Source organism: Zingiber officinale, chromosome 2B (genome assembly GCF_018446385.1).
Source record: "Zingiber officinale cultivar Zhangliang chromosome 2B, Zo_v1.1, whole genome shotgun sequence".
NCBI classification, from domain to species: domain Eukaryota; kingdom Viridiplantae; phylum Streptophyta; class Magnoliopsida; order Zingiberales; family Zingiberaceae; genus Zingiber; species Zingiber officinale.
In genome coordinates this window covers 118,330,681-118,342,442 of record NC_055989.1, presented here as the reverse complement: position 1 = coordinate 118,342,442, position 11,762 = coordinate 118,330,681, and the positions used below count along the sequence as shown (strand labels likewise).

Genomic DNA, 11,762 nt, shown 5'->3' with positions numbered 1-11,762 from the left:
TAGTAGTTTATTAATATCTCCTTCATCTTTTCTATGCTTTCCTCCTCTGAAAACTTTTTCGAAGAGGAGAATATTAGTTATTTTCCCATTCAAAAATGGTCCAAGGGATCATGAGTGTTGAAGTAGCAGTCGATGAACTATGAACCAAGGAACTACCCAAGTCTTCTTGCTTTTAGTTTTTTCACTACATATATCTATCTTAGTTTTGAAAATAAAAGTTTTAACGTGGAATATTCAACCCCCTCTGTCGCTAAATTTGGTCCTACATTAAGTGTGCATGCCACTTATCATGAAAAGTCTTAATGTGTCAGGAGGACTAGACATTAGGCATCGGAAGTTCTAGTAGGTTAGGAGGATCGGACACTAGACAATGCAATTTTAGTGGATCAGAAAGATCAAACACCAAATAGAAGACCAGATGAGTTGATCTAGAAAAACACTTGATGGGTTAGTTGGACCAGACATCAAGTAAGGAAAGTCATGGTAGAACGATAAGATAGTAAACAGAAGAAGAAATTCAAATAGGTCAGCTAGACCAAATGTTTAGCAAAAGGTAAGTAAAGGTAAGTTTCTGGAGGGGAGGGATCCAGTGAGGACGTGTCCTCACTAAGGAAATGAATTTAAATGATGATTTGACTAAGGATTCTACTCAAATCCCAAAGTCAAAATTGGACAATTGATTAACTGTCTAAAATAAAATCTGCATATGTTGTACTATATATTATGCTAACTCAATATTGTAGGGGTCGGGTAATCGGAAGGTAAGTCCTATTAGATTTTGAGGGATATCCTAAGGCAATTGCCTTATAATTTTATTATTTATTTGATAAATATAGATTCAATATTTGAGTGCACATTATATATTTGAATAGTCTTAAACTCATTTACTGAATGTCCACAATACAATTCATAGCATGAAAGAATTTATGATTGGATTACAACTTGTGATTATCTATATATGTGTAATTATGAACGTATTATAAATTCTCTAGTCGTCGAATTAGTGTATTTGGACATCATCAATTCTATAAGACTATCACTGGTTATACTTCTTGGTTCGGTCAAGCAGCTGCTTCTTACTAGCTGGAGACATTGGATGTCAAGAGTTAAACGTGAATGCTAGTTATAGTAACTAGTTCATTGGAGTGACTTACTGTAAGACTTCATATGATTCTCTACATATATGGATATGTCTATGAAGTTCTTATTGCAGCTTGAATGCAAGTTTCCTTTGACTTGAGGTATACAAGTCATCTTGGTCATGGAGACTTATACTTTGACATCTTAAATAAACATCTCTTGAAAGTGTGGACCTGAGATGATTGGGTATAAGTCGAAGTGCCCGAAGATGTTTGGATAGCCCACAGAGGATTCATCATTCCTTGCGAGAAGACGTATACTCTATAGCCACTTGTTAGGATTATTACTCAAAGTCTTTGGCCGAAACATCACATGTTAAGAGTATGAGACTCCTGTACATATATACGATAAGGAAGTATTACTTGGGCTAGGTGTGATATAATCATCCTAGTGGTAGTAGGCACATAGACCATGTCCTAAACTAAGTGGGTATAAGATGAGTGAAAGGAACAAGGCACGACTCACTGTAGTTGCTGAAGAGTTCAGAATTAGTTCTGAGATCAACTGTAATTTTTTGATTAATTGGGGATCATGATATATTACTAGGTGTCACTCATGATCATTCCATAATTAAGTAGTTAATTATGGATGACCAAGATAAATTGGGAACCTATTGGGTTACACGCACTACGAGTATCTAAAAGATGTAAAACAAATTTGAGAATATGATTCTTAGATCAAGAGATAAATGTTTAACTGGACCATACATAAGACAAATATGAAAATATTTATCAGAATAGAAGTGCGGATGTGCCACATCTCTTATGAAAGAGTTGGACCGTATTTGGATTAGTCATGAACCAATTTGGTTTAGCCATGCATGAACCAACTTGATTTAGTTGTGAGCCAAACTAAGAGGTTAATGAGCTAATTTTTTGTTAAGGCATAATGAGTTGGATTTGGGCTTTCTAATCCAGCTCATTAAAGAGGACTATATATTGATATGGTTAAGAACGAATTAATGGACAATTCATTATTGGCCTGATTAGGTTTTGAAAACCTAAACTCAATACCTCTCTCTCCCTTTCCCTCTCGCCGCCGACCACAACAAGAGAGTCTCCTCTTGTTGCCGTGAGCCACCCAAAGGAAGAAGATCTTTCTTTTGCTTCTTCTTCCTCATCTTGATCCTTCTCCTTCGTTCGTAGCTACTACCTTCTAAAGTCGAAGCTTGTTCTCTTGGAGTTATCTTAAAGAGCTCGGCATGGATACGAATAGAGGCGAGGTTAGATAACGTCGCAAAAGGTTGATTCCCTTCTCGTTATGGGTCATCTGTAAGGTATACCTAGGATAATTGTTATTCAATTTTATTTTATTTTATGATCTTGTCTGTGCGATTGTATTTTACATACATGTAGTGTGTGTAATATAATAAATTAATTTATTTATTGTTAAGTCTTCCGTTGTGCATATTTACAAAACATGTTTTTAGTATATGTCACATAAGGCATATCCCAACAAGTTCGGTCAATCGAAAGCTAACATAGTAGATATCCACATAAGCCTCAGAAGCTGACATGGCATGGAGTGCTAACATGGCAGAGGATCAGGCTGAATAGATCCAATCAATGGATGAGTCAGATGAAGTTGGTGCTGGACTTGACATGGCTGATGTCGTTTCAAATAGTGTTGATGCAGGAGTTGGCTGAAGCTAGATATGAATACAAGATAAGGCTGACTCACATAAGATCAAATCCAAGTCCATATTGAAAGACAACGAAAGAATTAAGAGCGTATCAAGTTCATAAGGAAAGACAACCAAAGAATTAAAGAGATGGCCAAATAAAAAATAATAAAAAGGGCTTGAATGAAATTCAAAAGACCAATTCTTCTACAATCATCTTTACCGTGTGATTAAGAAATCTGTCCAACCATTCTTTTCTCTCTTGACAACCTTTGACCTACTTCAAATCTTAAGTTGTTAGTATACTTTATTTTTATGCATTTATTTTGAAAAAGGGATAGTAAAGTGCTACCTTTGAAAATTCTTTCAGAAAAGAGAGTTCTAATTGATTACCCACTCGAAGTAATCTAAGATTGGATTATGGGCCTTGGAGTAGTAGTTCAAAAGATTGTGAACCAAGTAAAAATAAACTTGTGTTCTTGCATTATTTATTTTTTATTGTTGGTGCAAGAAGCACTAGATAATCAAACCTGAATTTTGATTTTGGTAAAGGTTCAAAGTTAAGTCTTATTGTGATCTAACAGTCTGATTAAGTGTGCAGGTAACTAAATTAGAAAAGTCATAGTAGGTTAAGCTGACGGTATACTAAGCAAGTGAAAATCCTAGTAGATCAGTTGGACCAGATACAAAGCAAGGAAGTCTCAGTAGACAAAGGACACCAAATAGCCAAGTCTAGATGGGACATCTAGTAAATGGACTTGATGCTCAATGAGGATTAGATATCAAGTAAGAAAGTCCTTGTGAATCAAGTGATTGGATGTTGAGTAGAGGAAATCCAAATAGGTCTGGAGGACCGAAGTTTTGGCCAACAATAAGTTGAGGTAAGCTCTTGGAGTAAAGTAGTTCTTCTAAAAAAAAGAATGGGTAAGGACAAGTCCTCATTAAGGGGAAAATCTTGGGCGATGATCCTACTAGGAGGTGCACTCGAATTCTGAAATCGAGATTGGATAGTTAGGCAACTGTCAAACTTAATTGAATTTAACTATCATATTACTATGATAACTCTATTTTGTAGGGATTGATAGATCGATTGGTTTGATCAAAAGACCGAATGGTTGAGTATACCAAAAGGTCGGTTCAGTCGATCGAATGCTGAGGTAGTAACCAAGCTATCTGATGTGTATAATCTGCATGTGCACAGTTATTGTCAACTAATAGAAATATCGAGGGACTGTTGATTAAGAAACTAGTCAACTTCGCATAACAAATTATCTAGACAATCGAAATATGGTTCACAAATGTTAGGAAGAGAGAGATTAAGAGAGAGAGATAGAGGGAAAAGAGAGTAGAGAGAGGGAGCGTAAGTGAGTGAAGGTAAAGTTAGATTTGGGGGAATAATTCTAGGAGTTTAGTTTCACTATGATGCTAATTAATATCCCTATGCATTATTCATCTCCTTACCTCCATCCTTATGTATATGTAGGAAGTCTAACTAAATACCTACACTACCCCACAACGATCATGTTGAAGTGCTACCCTAATTGATATTCGACGTCACTAAGTAGAAGAGGTAACCTAGCAAGTCCGATTAAAGGGATACCCTTGTCATTATGACCCCCCGGTCATATAATCACTATATTACATAAGACACTTATTATCATAGGATTAGAGATAACCCATTAAACATAATTAGATGATTCTGTTGGTGCAGGTTGCACTAATAATAAGGCCACTACAACAAAAACTGCAAACGACAACACCCCTACGACAACGGTTTTAAGAGAAAGCGTTGTGTATTTGCTCAAAGACAACGGTTTTTGCCAAAATCGTTGTCTTTAAACTTCCCATTAAATATAAAAGACAACGGTTTTGGCAAAACTGTTGTCATTGAGCGATTTTTTTTAAAACGACAACACTTTTTACAACGGTTTTATAAACCGTTGTCTTTATCCTCGTTTTTAACGACTACGACAACAGTTTTGAAAAAATCGTTGTAATTGAATTTGGTCATTTTTCCCCTCGTTGTTTTCCTTTACCTCGCTGTTTTCCTTTCCCTCACTGTTTTCTTTTCGGCATCGTGTTTTTCCCTTCGTGCTCCCAAACCTAGCCATTTTACTTTCTCCTTCTTCGCGATGGAATCAATGAACTGGTGGGAGGCGGCTCTGGCCCGCTCCCTCCCTCCCTTCTCCCTCCACGACTCCAACATTGTCCATCGCTCCACGCGCCTTTTTGTAACGGAAACTTCTCGATATCTCTCAAATCCCTTCCCCCTCCGCGTTTTTTGTCGCATTCCCATTCCCACAGCCACGACCATCTCCCCCTCTCCCAGCCTCCATCGTTTTTGCTTTCCTCTCGTCGTGCTCCGAAAGATGGCCGATCTGACCCCAGCTATGGTCCGACCCCAACCTCTTCTCTCACCTCCTGAACGCCTACTGCCTACTCCCTTCGCCGCGTTCCCTCCGCCTAGGCTGTCAGCTCCACGCAATCATAGCCATCGTCGGCGCTGCCTCTTTCCACCGCTTCACTGGAAACCACCTTTTCCACATGTACCTCAAACTTGGCCGGGTCCCCGCCGCCCGCGCCATGTTTGACGCAATGGCGTGCTGAGACGTCATGTCCTTCAACATCCTCATCGGCGGCCTCATCCACAACGGGGACATCAACGCTACCCGCAAGTTGTTCGATGAAATGCCAGAGAGGAACCTCGCCACCTGGAACGCCATGATTGCCGGGCTGGCTCACTTCGAGCTCGACGAGGAGGGACTCGAGTGCTTCCTGAGGTCGAGGAGGGAGGCCTGTGTCCCGATGAGTTTGGTTTGGGGAGCACCTTGCGATGCTGCGCCGGATTGAAGGATGCAGGTTCTGGTCGCCAAATCCATGCCTTCGTGGTTATCAATGGGTTTGGGCAGGACATGTGTGTTGGGAGCTCTCTAGCTCACATGTACATGAGAAGTGGTCATCTTGAAGGAGAAAGGGTTCTGAAAGGATTGCCTTTCCTCAATGTGGTCTCTTGCAATACTGTGATTGCAGGAAGAACACAAAATGGGGACCCTGAAGGGGCCTTCCACCATTTCATCCTCATGAAGAATGTCGGATTGTTGTCAGACCATGTAACCTTTGTTAGCATCATCAGTGCATGCTCTGACTTAGCTGCCTTAGCACAGGGGCAACAAGTGCATGCACAAGTCATCCATGTTGGAGTTGGTTCAGTCACCCCGGTGAGGAGTTCACTGATAAGCATGTATTCCAAGTGCGGTTGTTTGGAGGATTCAAGCACGATATTTTCTGAATCTGATGCATCAGACCTTGTGCTCTGGAGCTCCATGATTGCAGCCTACGATTTTCATGGACGTGGAGAGGAGGCTATCAAGTTGTTTAATGAGATGATCGGAGAAGCCACAATTATCATGCTGTAGTTTTGTTTATTCCAAAAAGCTTCAATATTTGTCGCTTTGCCTTATTCAGGTTTTAGCTACTATGCCTTCCTTTTTTTCCTTTCAATTTGTCTTCTCCAAGTGCATCTGATATATGTTTTCATGATCAAAAAATCTCTTCATCATGGTTTCCTCATCTCATACTTCAACCTAGCCCTTGGGTTGAATAAGTTTGGGCTAAGAGAAAAAGAAATAATTGTACCAATGATATTATTAATTTCTATACCTCATTTCTCTCCATCACACTGATAAGTGATTGTTCTTATTCATAAAGGCTCCTATTTTTGACATGTTATTTGGCTTGCCTCTTTTTTTATTTCATCAACATGATTTTGTTTACATAAGTGTAGGATGAAAGGTGTTACCCTCATATATGTATTTAATTGTGAATACTTAATATTATTTGCAATAATGAGTCCATCAATGTATGACATGATTGATTGTCTTCTAGGGTATGCCAGTTGCACTGTCACTGGAATCAAAGTCCAATATTGTGGCCTATGGTATAGTTGTTCATGCCAATGGGGATGGAAAATTACTTCATGGTGACCCGTTACCCATGAATTGCATGCGTGTCTCGATTGATGAGGTTGTGAAGAATTCAGCAAGGTTACCCTTTCCCATTCCAAATGAATGTGACACCATTGGTGGCGCTATAGGGACCCATGTTGCTTGGCCTGCACGTTGGGTAGTGATGAAAAATGAGGTAAATTTCTGACTCATTCAGCCACCACACTGTGAGTACAAATTTAATTCTTCATTGGGAATTTTTGAGGACTCGTTTCAGCAATCACAAATTTCCAGCTTCTGATTTGGTCAGTGTATGTTTTTCTGGTTTTGTTCTCATTTGCTTGGCATAGTTGTTTAGCAGGATTTTTCCAACTAAACCTTCTTAGATTTTGATTGAAGGTTGTACGTATTTGTTGGATAAAATTTAGTAATACAAGATATATAAGAGCTAGCACACACATGTAATCTGTACATTGAGGTTACATGCATGAACAAGAACATTGATGGTAATTGAAACCCAATTAAAGGGTTGTTCAAAAAGATGCTGAACATAAGTGATAGAACTTTCCACTAACATGTTTATATTTGCAATTTGTAGAAGCCTCAAAGGAAGAAAAGTATTGCAAAAAGAAGTAATCCTGTCTTGCCATCAAATGTGCCACGGTCATTAAATTTATTGTACTGTTACTCTATGCATGTTTTGGACAACCCTGAAAAAACTATATCAATTGTTTTTGATCATGATTTCTTTAACCATGAGTACGAACTGATAGTGAACATTGAAGACATCACACCTTTTTATGAGTTGGAGTAAATATCTGCTAATTGTCTGGTTGCTTACATGTGGTAAGTTTTCACATCACTCATTTTTTTTCATTTTATTTGTATTAACATACTAACATTTTTTTGCTTGAATGGAAGGTTTCTCTTTAAAAAGATGAAAAAAGGTTGCCCAGGCTCAGAGGAATCCCTCCAGCGATTTGATTATACGACAAATCTAGATGCTCCAAGTGGATCAGGTTGCCCAGGCTCAGAGGAATGCCTTCAGTGATCTGATTAATTAACAAATCTAGATGCTCCAAGTGGATAAGATTGCCCAGGCTATGAGGTATGACTCCAGTGATTCAATTGCCATGCAAATCTAGATACTTCAAATAAATAAGATTTTCCATGCTTACAGGTATCTCTTTAGTGACTTGATTATCATGCAAATCTAAATACTCCAAGTGAATATGATTGCACAGATTCAAAGGTATCTCCCCACTGATTTGATTACCTGACATATCTAGATGCTTCAGGTGGATAAGGTTTCCCTTGCTTAAAGATATCTCTCCAGTGATTTCATTAGATGACAAATCTAGATATTCCAAGTTGACAAGGCTTCTCATATCAAATGGAATTTTTGTTAAAGAATTACCAACTAAATTCAAATGCTTCAACTTCCTAAAGACATTCACAGAAACATTTTCTTTTAACTGGTTACTTGACGAATTGAGTCCCATTATACTTGTGTCATCTTCTGTTGCATCTTCTAGCCAACAACCCGAAAAAACAAGATGTTCTAGGCTATTATAATTAATTTGATGAAGCCAACTGGTTGCTGCTGTAGAGAAATCAACACAACTCATGTCCAGATATTCTAGAGAAGTTAGTTGGGTGAGCCAATTTAGGTCATCTAACCATACTTGAGTACTTCTACAACATCTAAGGTCGAGGGATCGTAGGTTAGAAAGATTGCCCAATTGTTGTGGAATTAATCCATTAAAGACTGCACTGGAGAGGTTAAGATGTTCCATATGGATAAGCGAGGAAATCATACTAGGCACGGAGGATGTAAAGTTGTTACAGCTTAAATCCAAGTATTTTAAATGCTTCAGCTTAAACAAAGAAGGATTTATCTTACTTTCGTTGGGAAATGAAGCATATTGATCAAGTGGGTAGTGAAGATCAAGCTTTATGACAACCTTTTGCTTAGGGAACCTTTTGCTTGAATGGTTGAACACTTTGTTTGTGACTCCATGACTTATTGATTTTGATTCCTTATTGTCAATAATTTGTTTGTTCACAGCTAGCTATCTCCTTTGCTCAATTCTTCATTCTTGCATTTCTACCATGAGCAGAATTAGCTGACATTTCCCTTATTTATTGCCTCTCTTTGTGGTCCAAAATTAATAATGGCTAGATTGTGTAAGTAGCTTATTTAGTTGTTTCCGAATTATGCAAGGACTGGCAATGTGGAAGTTATCTCTTTGTGAATTGTTAGATGATGACCTTTTGTATCTTATGAGTTGCTCTACAAATTTCTTGTTTGTACTCTCCTTATGGTTTTCGTCTATATGCCATGACTTAATCTCGTTTTTCCTCCTATCTCACAGTCTCCATGTATACATCTTTAACGTTTTACCTAGCATTTTTCTACCGTCCAAGGAATATCAGATATATGTTGGGATGCCCTAAATTCTGTACCTGTGTTTGTTCATTTGCTAGTTTAATTTCCTTGTCTAATCCTATAATTTATTATTTTTTCTTTTTATAATCCCATTTAAATTTTTACTATGTTGAACTACATACTTTGTTGATGACTCCTTGAGCATAATACTACTGTGGCAAAAGTACATTCGAAATTCATTGTTGATGATAAATTTTTATTTCCTACTTCCATCTTGTTGGACCTTGCAAGTATCATCGCAAATGACAATTATAATGCTTCATCAAGCACAACTATGTTAATCTATATGCATGTTAGTGATTGCTTGAGAATAATGAAATGAAGAGCTTGTAAAGGCATTTCGTGTATGATCCATAGTATATTGATATACAAAACATCTATATACTGCAGTTTGATTTCTTAATAGTTTGCTCTATATACTTTTGCTTGGACGAGCAGTGCAAATTACCCGTGAATTGCATGTGCATTGCAGCTAAATTTGTTAGATTTTCTCTTTGTATTGATGAAATGGGAATGAAAAATCTATTTTCTAGCTAGAATGTAGTGAATGTTATAGCTCTTAATCTACACTTATTTGATTGACACTTTGGTTCTTTTAGGTGTCCTATGTAATTATTAAAGCTATGCGTATGTGAATTCTATTTTGAGGAATTTGTGGAATTGTTTTAGCTCTACAAACAATTCACCCTACCATAACTCATCATGATGATCCAATTCTTTTTGTTCAAGTTTTAATTGGAAGATTTTGAACCCATGTTTTTTACTTTCACTTATGCTTTTGTCCTGGGTCTGTTTATTGCAGATCAATTTCCAGCTCCTAGCAACTTGTTACTTGCAAAATGGAAAAGCATATTGTGCCTACCAAATACTCAAAGGTAATGCAGTCTGGAAAATGACACAGAAAATTACATGATTATTTTGTTTCAAGATGTTAATGGATGTAATGCACTTTGCAAGGATTCTATTGATCTTGGATCATAGTTCACTTAAATAATGTTAGCTGCATGCAGTGCTAATTATTTAGTATGCTATGCTAAGCTAGGTATCACTGCTCCTAGTAGATTCCATGTACTGTTATTCTCTAATAAACACCTCTTTTTGTTTCCTTCATTTGGTTTGTTTTTGCCTTCTATGCACTACAGATTGGTTAATTACATTCTCCTTTTGGAATTCTGGAATTTGATAAGTATTGTTAAATTTTCCTCTTGCAGGTCGGGCAATGCGTGAGGCTTGAGTTTTTTTGATGCAAGAAGTGAGCTTTGTTAGGATGTAGCTTGCCTTGCTAATTTGTAAATTAAAAGTCATATGGAGAACAACAAATGGAAAACATGTGATTTAATGTATATGGAGAACAGTAATGGAAAACATGTGTATTTTGATGAGTAACAACTCATTTTGTATATTTTTGTATATGTGGCTACAAGATAAATTATATATGGATGTTTATTTTGGATTTAATGTAGTAAATATTTAGTTTTGTATTGGTGGTTTGCTTATAGTAAAATAAAATTGGTTATTTGGTATTAATGAACATTAAAGACAACAGTTAAAAATGTTGTAAAAACTAGGTAAACCACAACGAAATTTTTTGTAAAAAGTAATAAAAGACAACAGTTTTATCCGTTGTAAAATATATTAAAACTGTTGTAAAAAAAATAAAATGTGTCAAATATTATCTACCACAATAGTTTATATCTGTTGTAAAAAAAGTTTACCATAACGGTTTATTTCTGTTGTTGAAATTATCTACCACAACGGTTTTAAAACGTTGTCGTATCCTTCGTAGCCAAATTTTGAGCATATATACAACAACGGATAGAAACCGTTGTCAAATGTCTACAAAGACAACGGATTCAAAACCGTTGTCATAGGGTCATTCATTCTACAACGCCCTCAGTTACAATGGTTTTTTCACCCTACGACAACGGATAATATCCGTTGTCGTTTGCAGTTTTTGTTGTAGTGGGTTTTGATGTACAACAAATAGGTTAAAGTTAGATGTGTTGTTTGTCTAACCTTTCTACTAAGTGCGCAGGATTTGATGGGTCTAGAGGACCGAAACACTAGGTTAAAATCCAGCTAGGTTGATAACTGGCACGAAGTCCAGATTGATTGAGATCTGGCAGAAGGAAGTCCATCTAGGTTGATAGCTGGCATGAAGTCCAGATTGGTTGAAATCTGATAGGAAGTCTTGGTGGATCAATGGACCTAACATCAAGGAAGTCTACAATTGGTAAGTGGAGGTAAGCAATTGGAGGAGAGATCTAGTGAGGATGCGTTCCTGGTTGAGGGAATAGTAGGCGTCGATCCAACTTAAGTCTATTTGGGAAACCTAGGCTAAGACCGTGCCTAGATTCTAGTCTCGAGGTGGTAGGATCTAATTAATACTACTATCTTATTATGCTAACTTTATTTTGTAGGATAAACACATTATAGTTACCTGGACTAACTCTTTTTTACATGAAAGACAAGAGTGAAAAAGGGTTGTCCGGGCGCTCGAAAGAGATCTGGGCGCCCAGACTCCGGGCGAGTTCATCCAGCGCCTGGACCCATTTCACCCGAACGGGTGCTTGGTTAGGCCCCCGGGCGGTCCAAGGGCTCGAAGGTG

The 11,762-nt window shown here is 37.5% G+C and overlaps 1 protein-coding gene across 1 annotated transcript; it reads left to right on the top strand.

Annotated features, from left to right (window-relative positions):
• The first annotated feature begins 5,374 nt into the window (after positions 1-5,374).
• Positions 5,375-6,177, top strand: LOC122048603 (pentatricopeptide repeat-containing protein At2g41080-like). The gene is made up of 2 exons (XM_042610151.1): positions 5,375-5,575; positions 5,671-6,177. Exons 1-2 carry the CDS (start codon positions 5,375-5,377, stop codon positions 6,175-6,177), a joined length of 708 nt encoding a protein of 235 aa, XP_042466085.1.
• Positions 6,178-11,762: the final 5,585 nt, after the last annotated feature.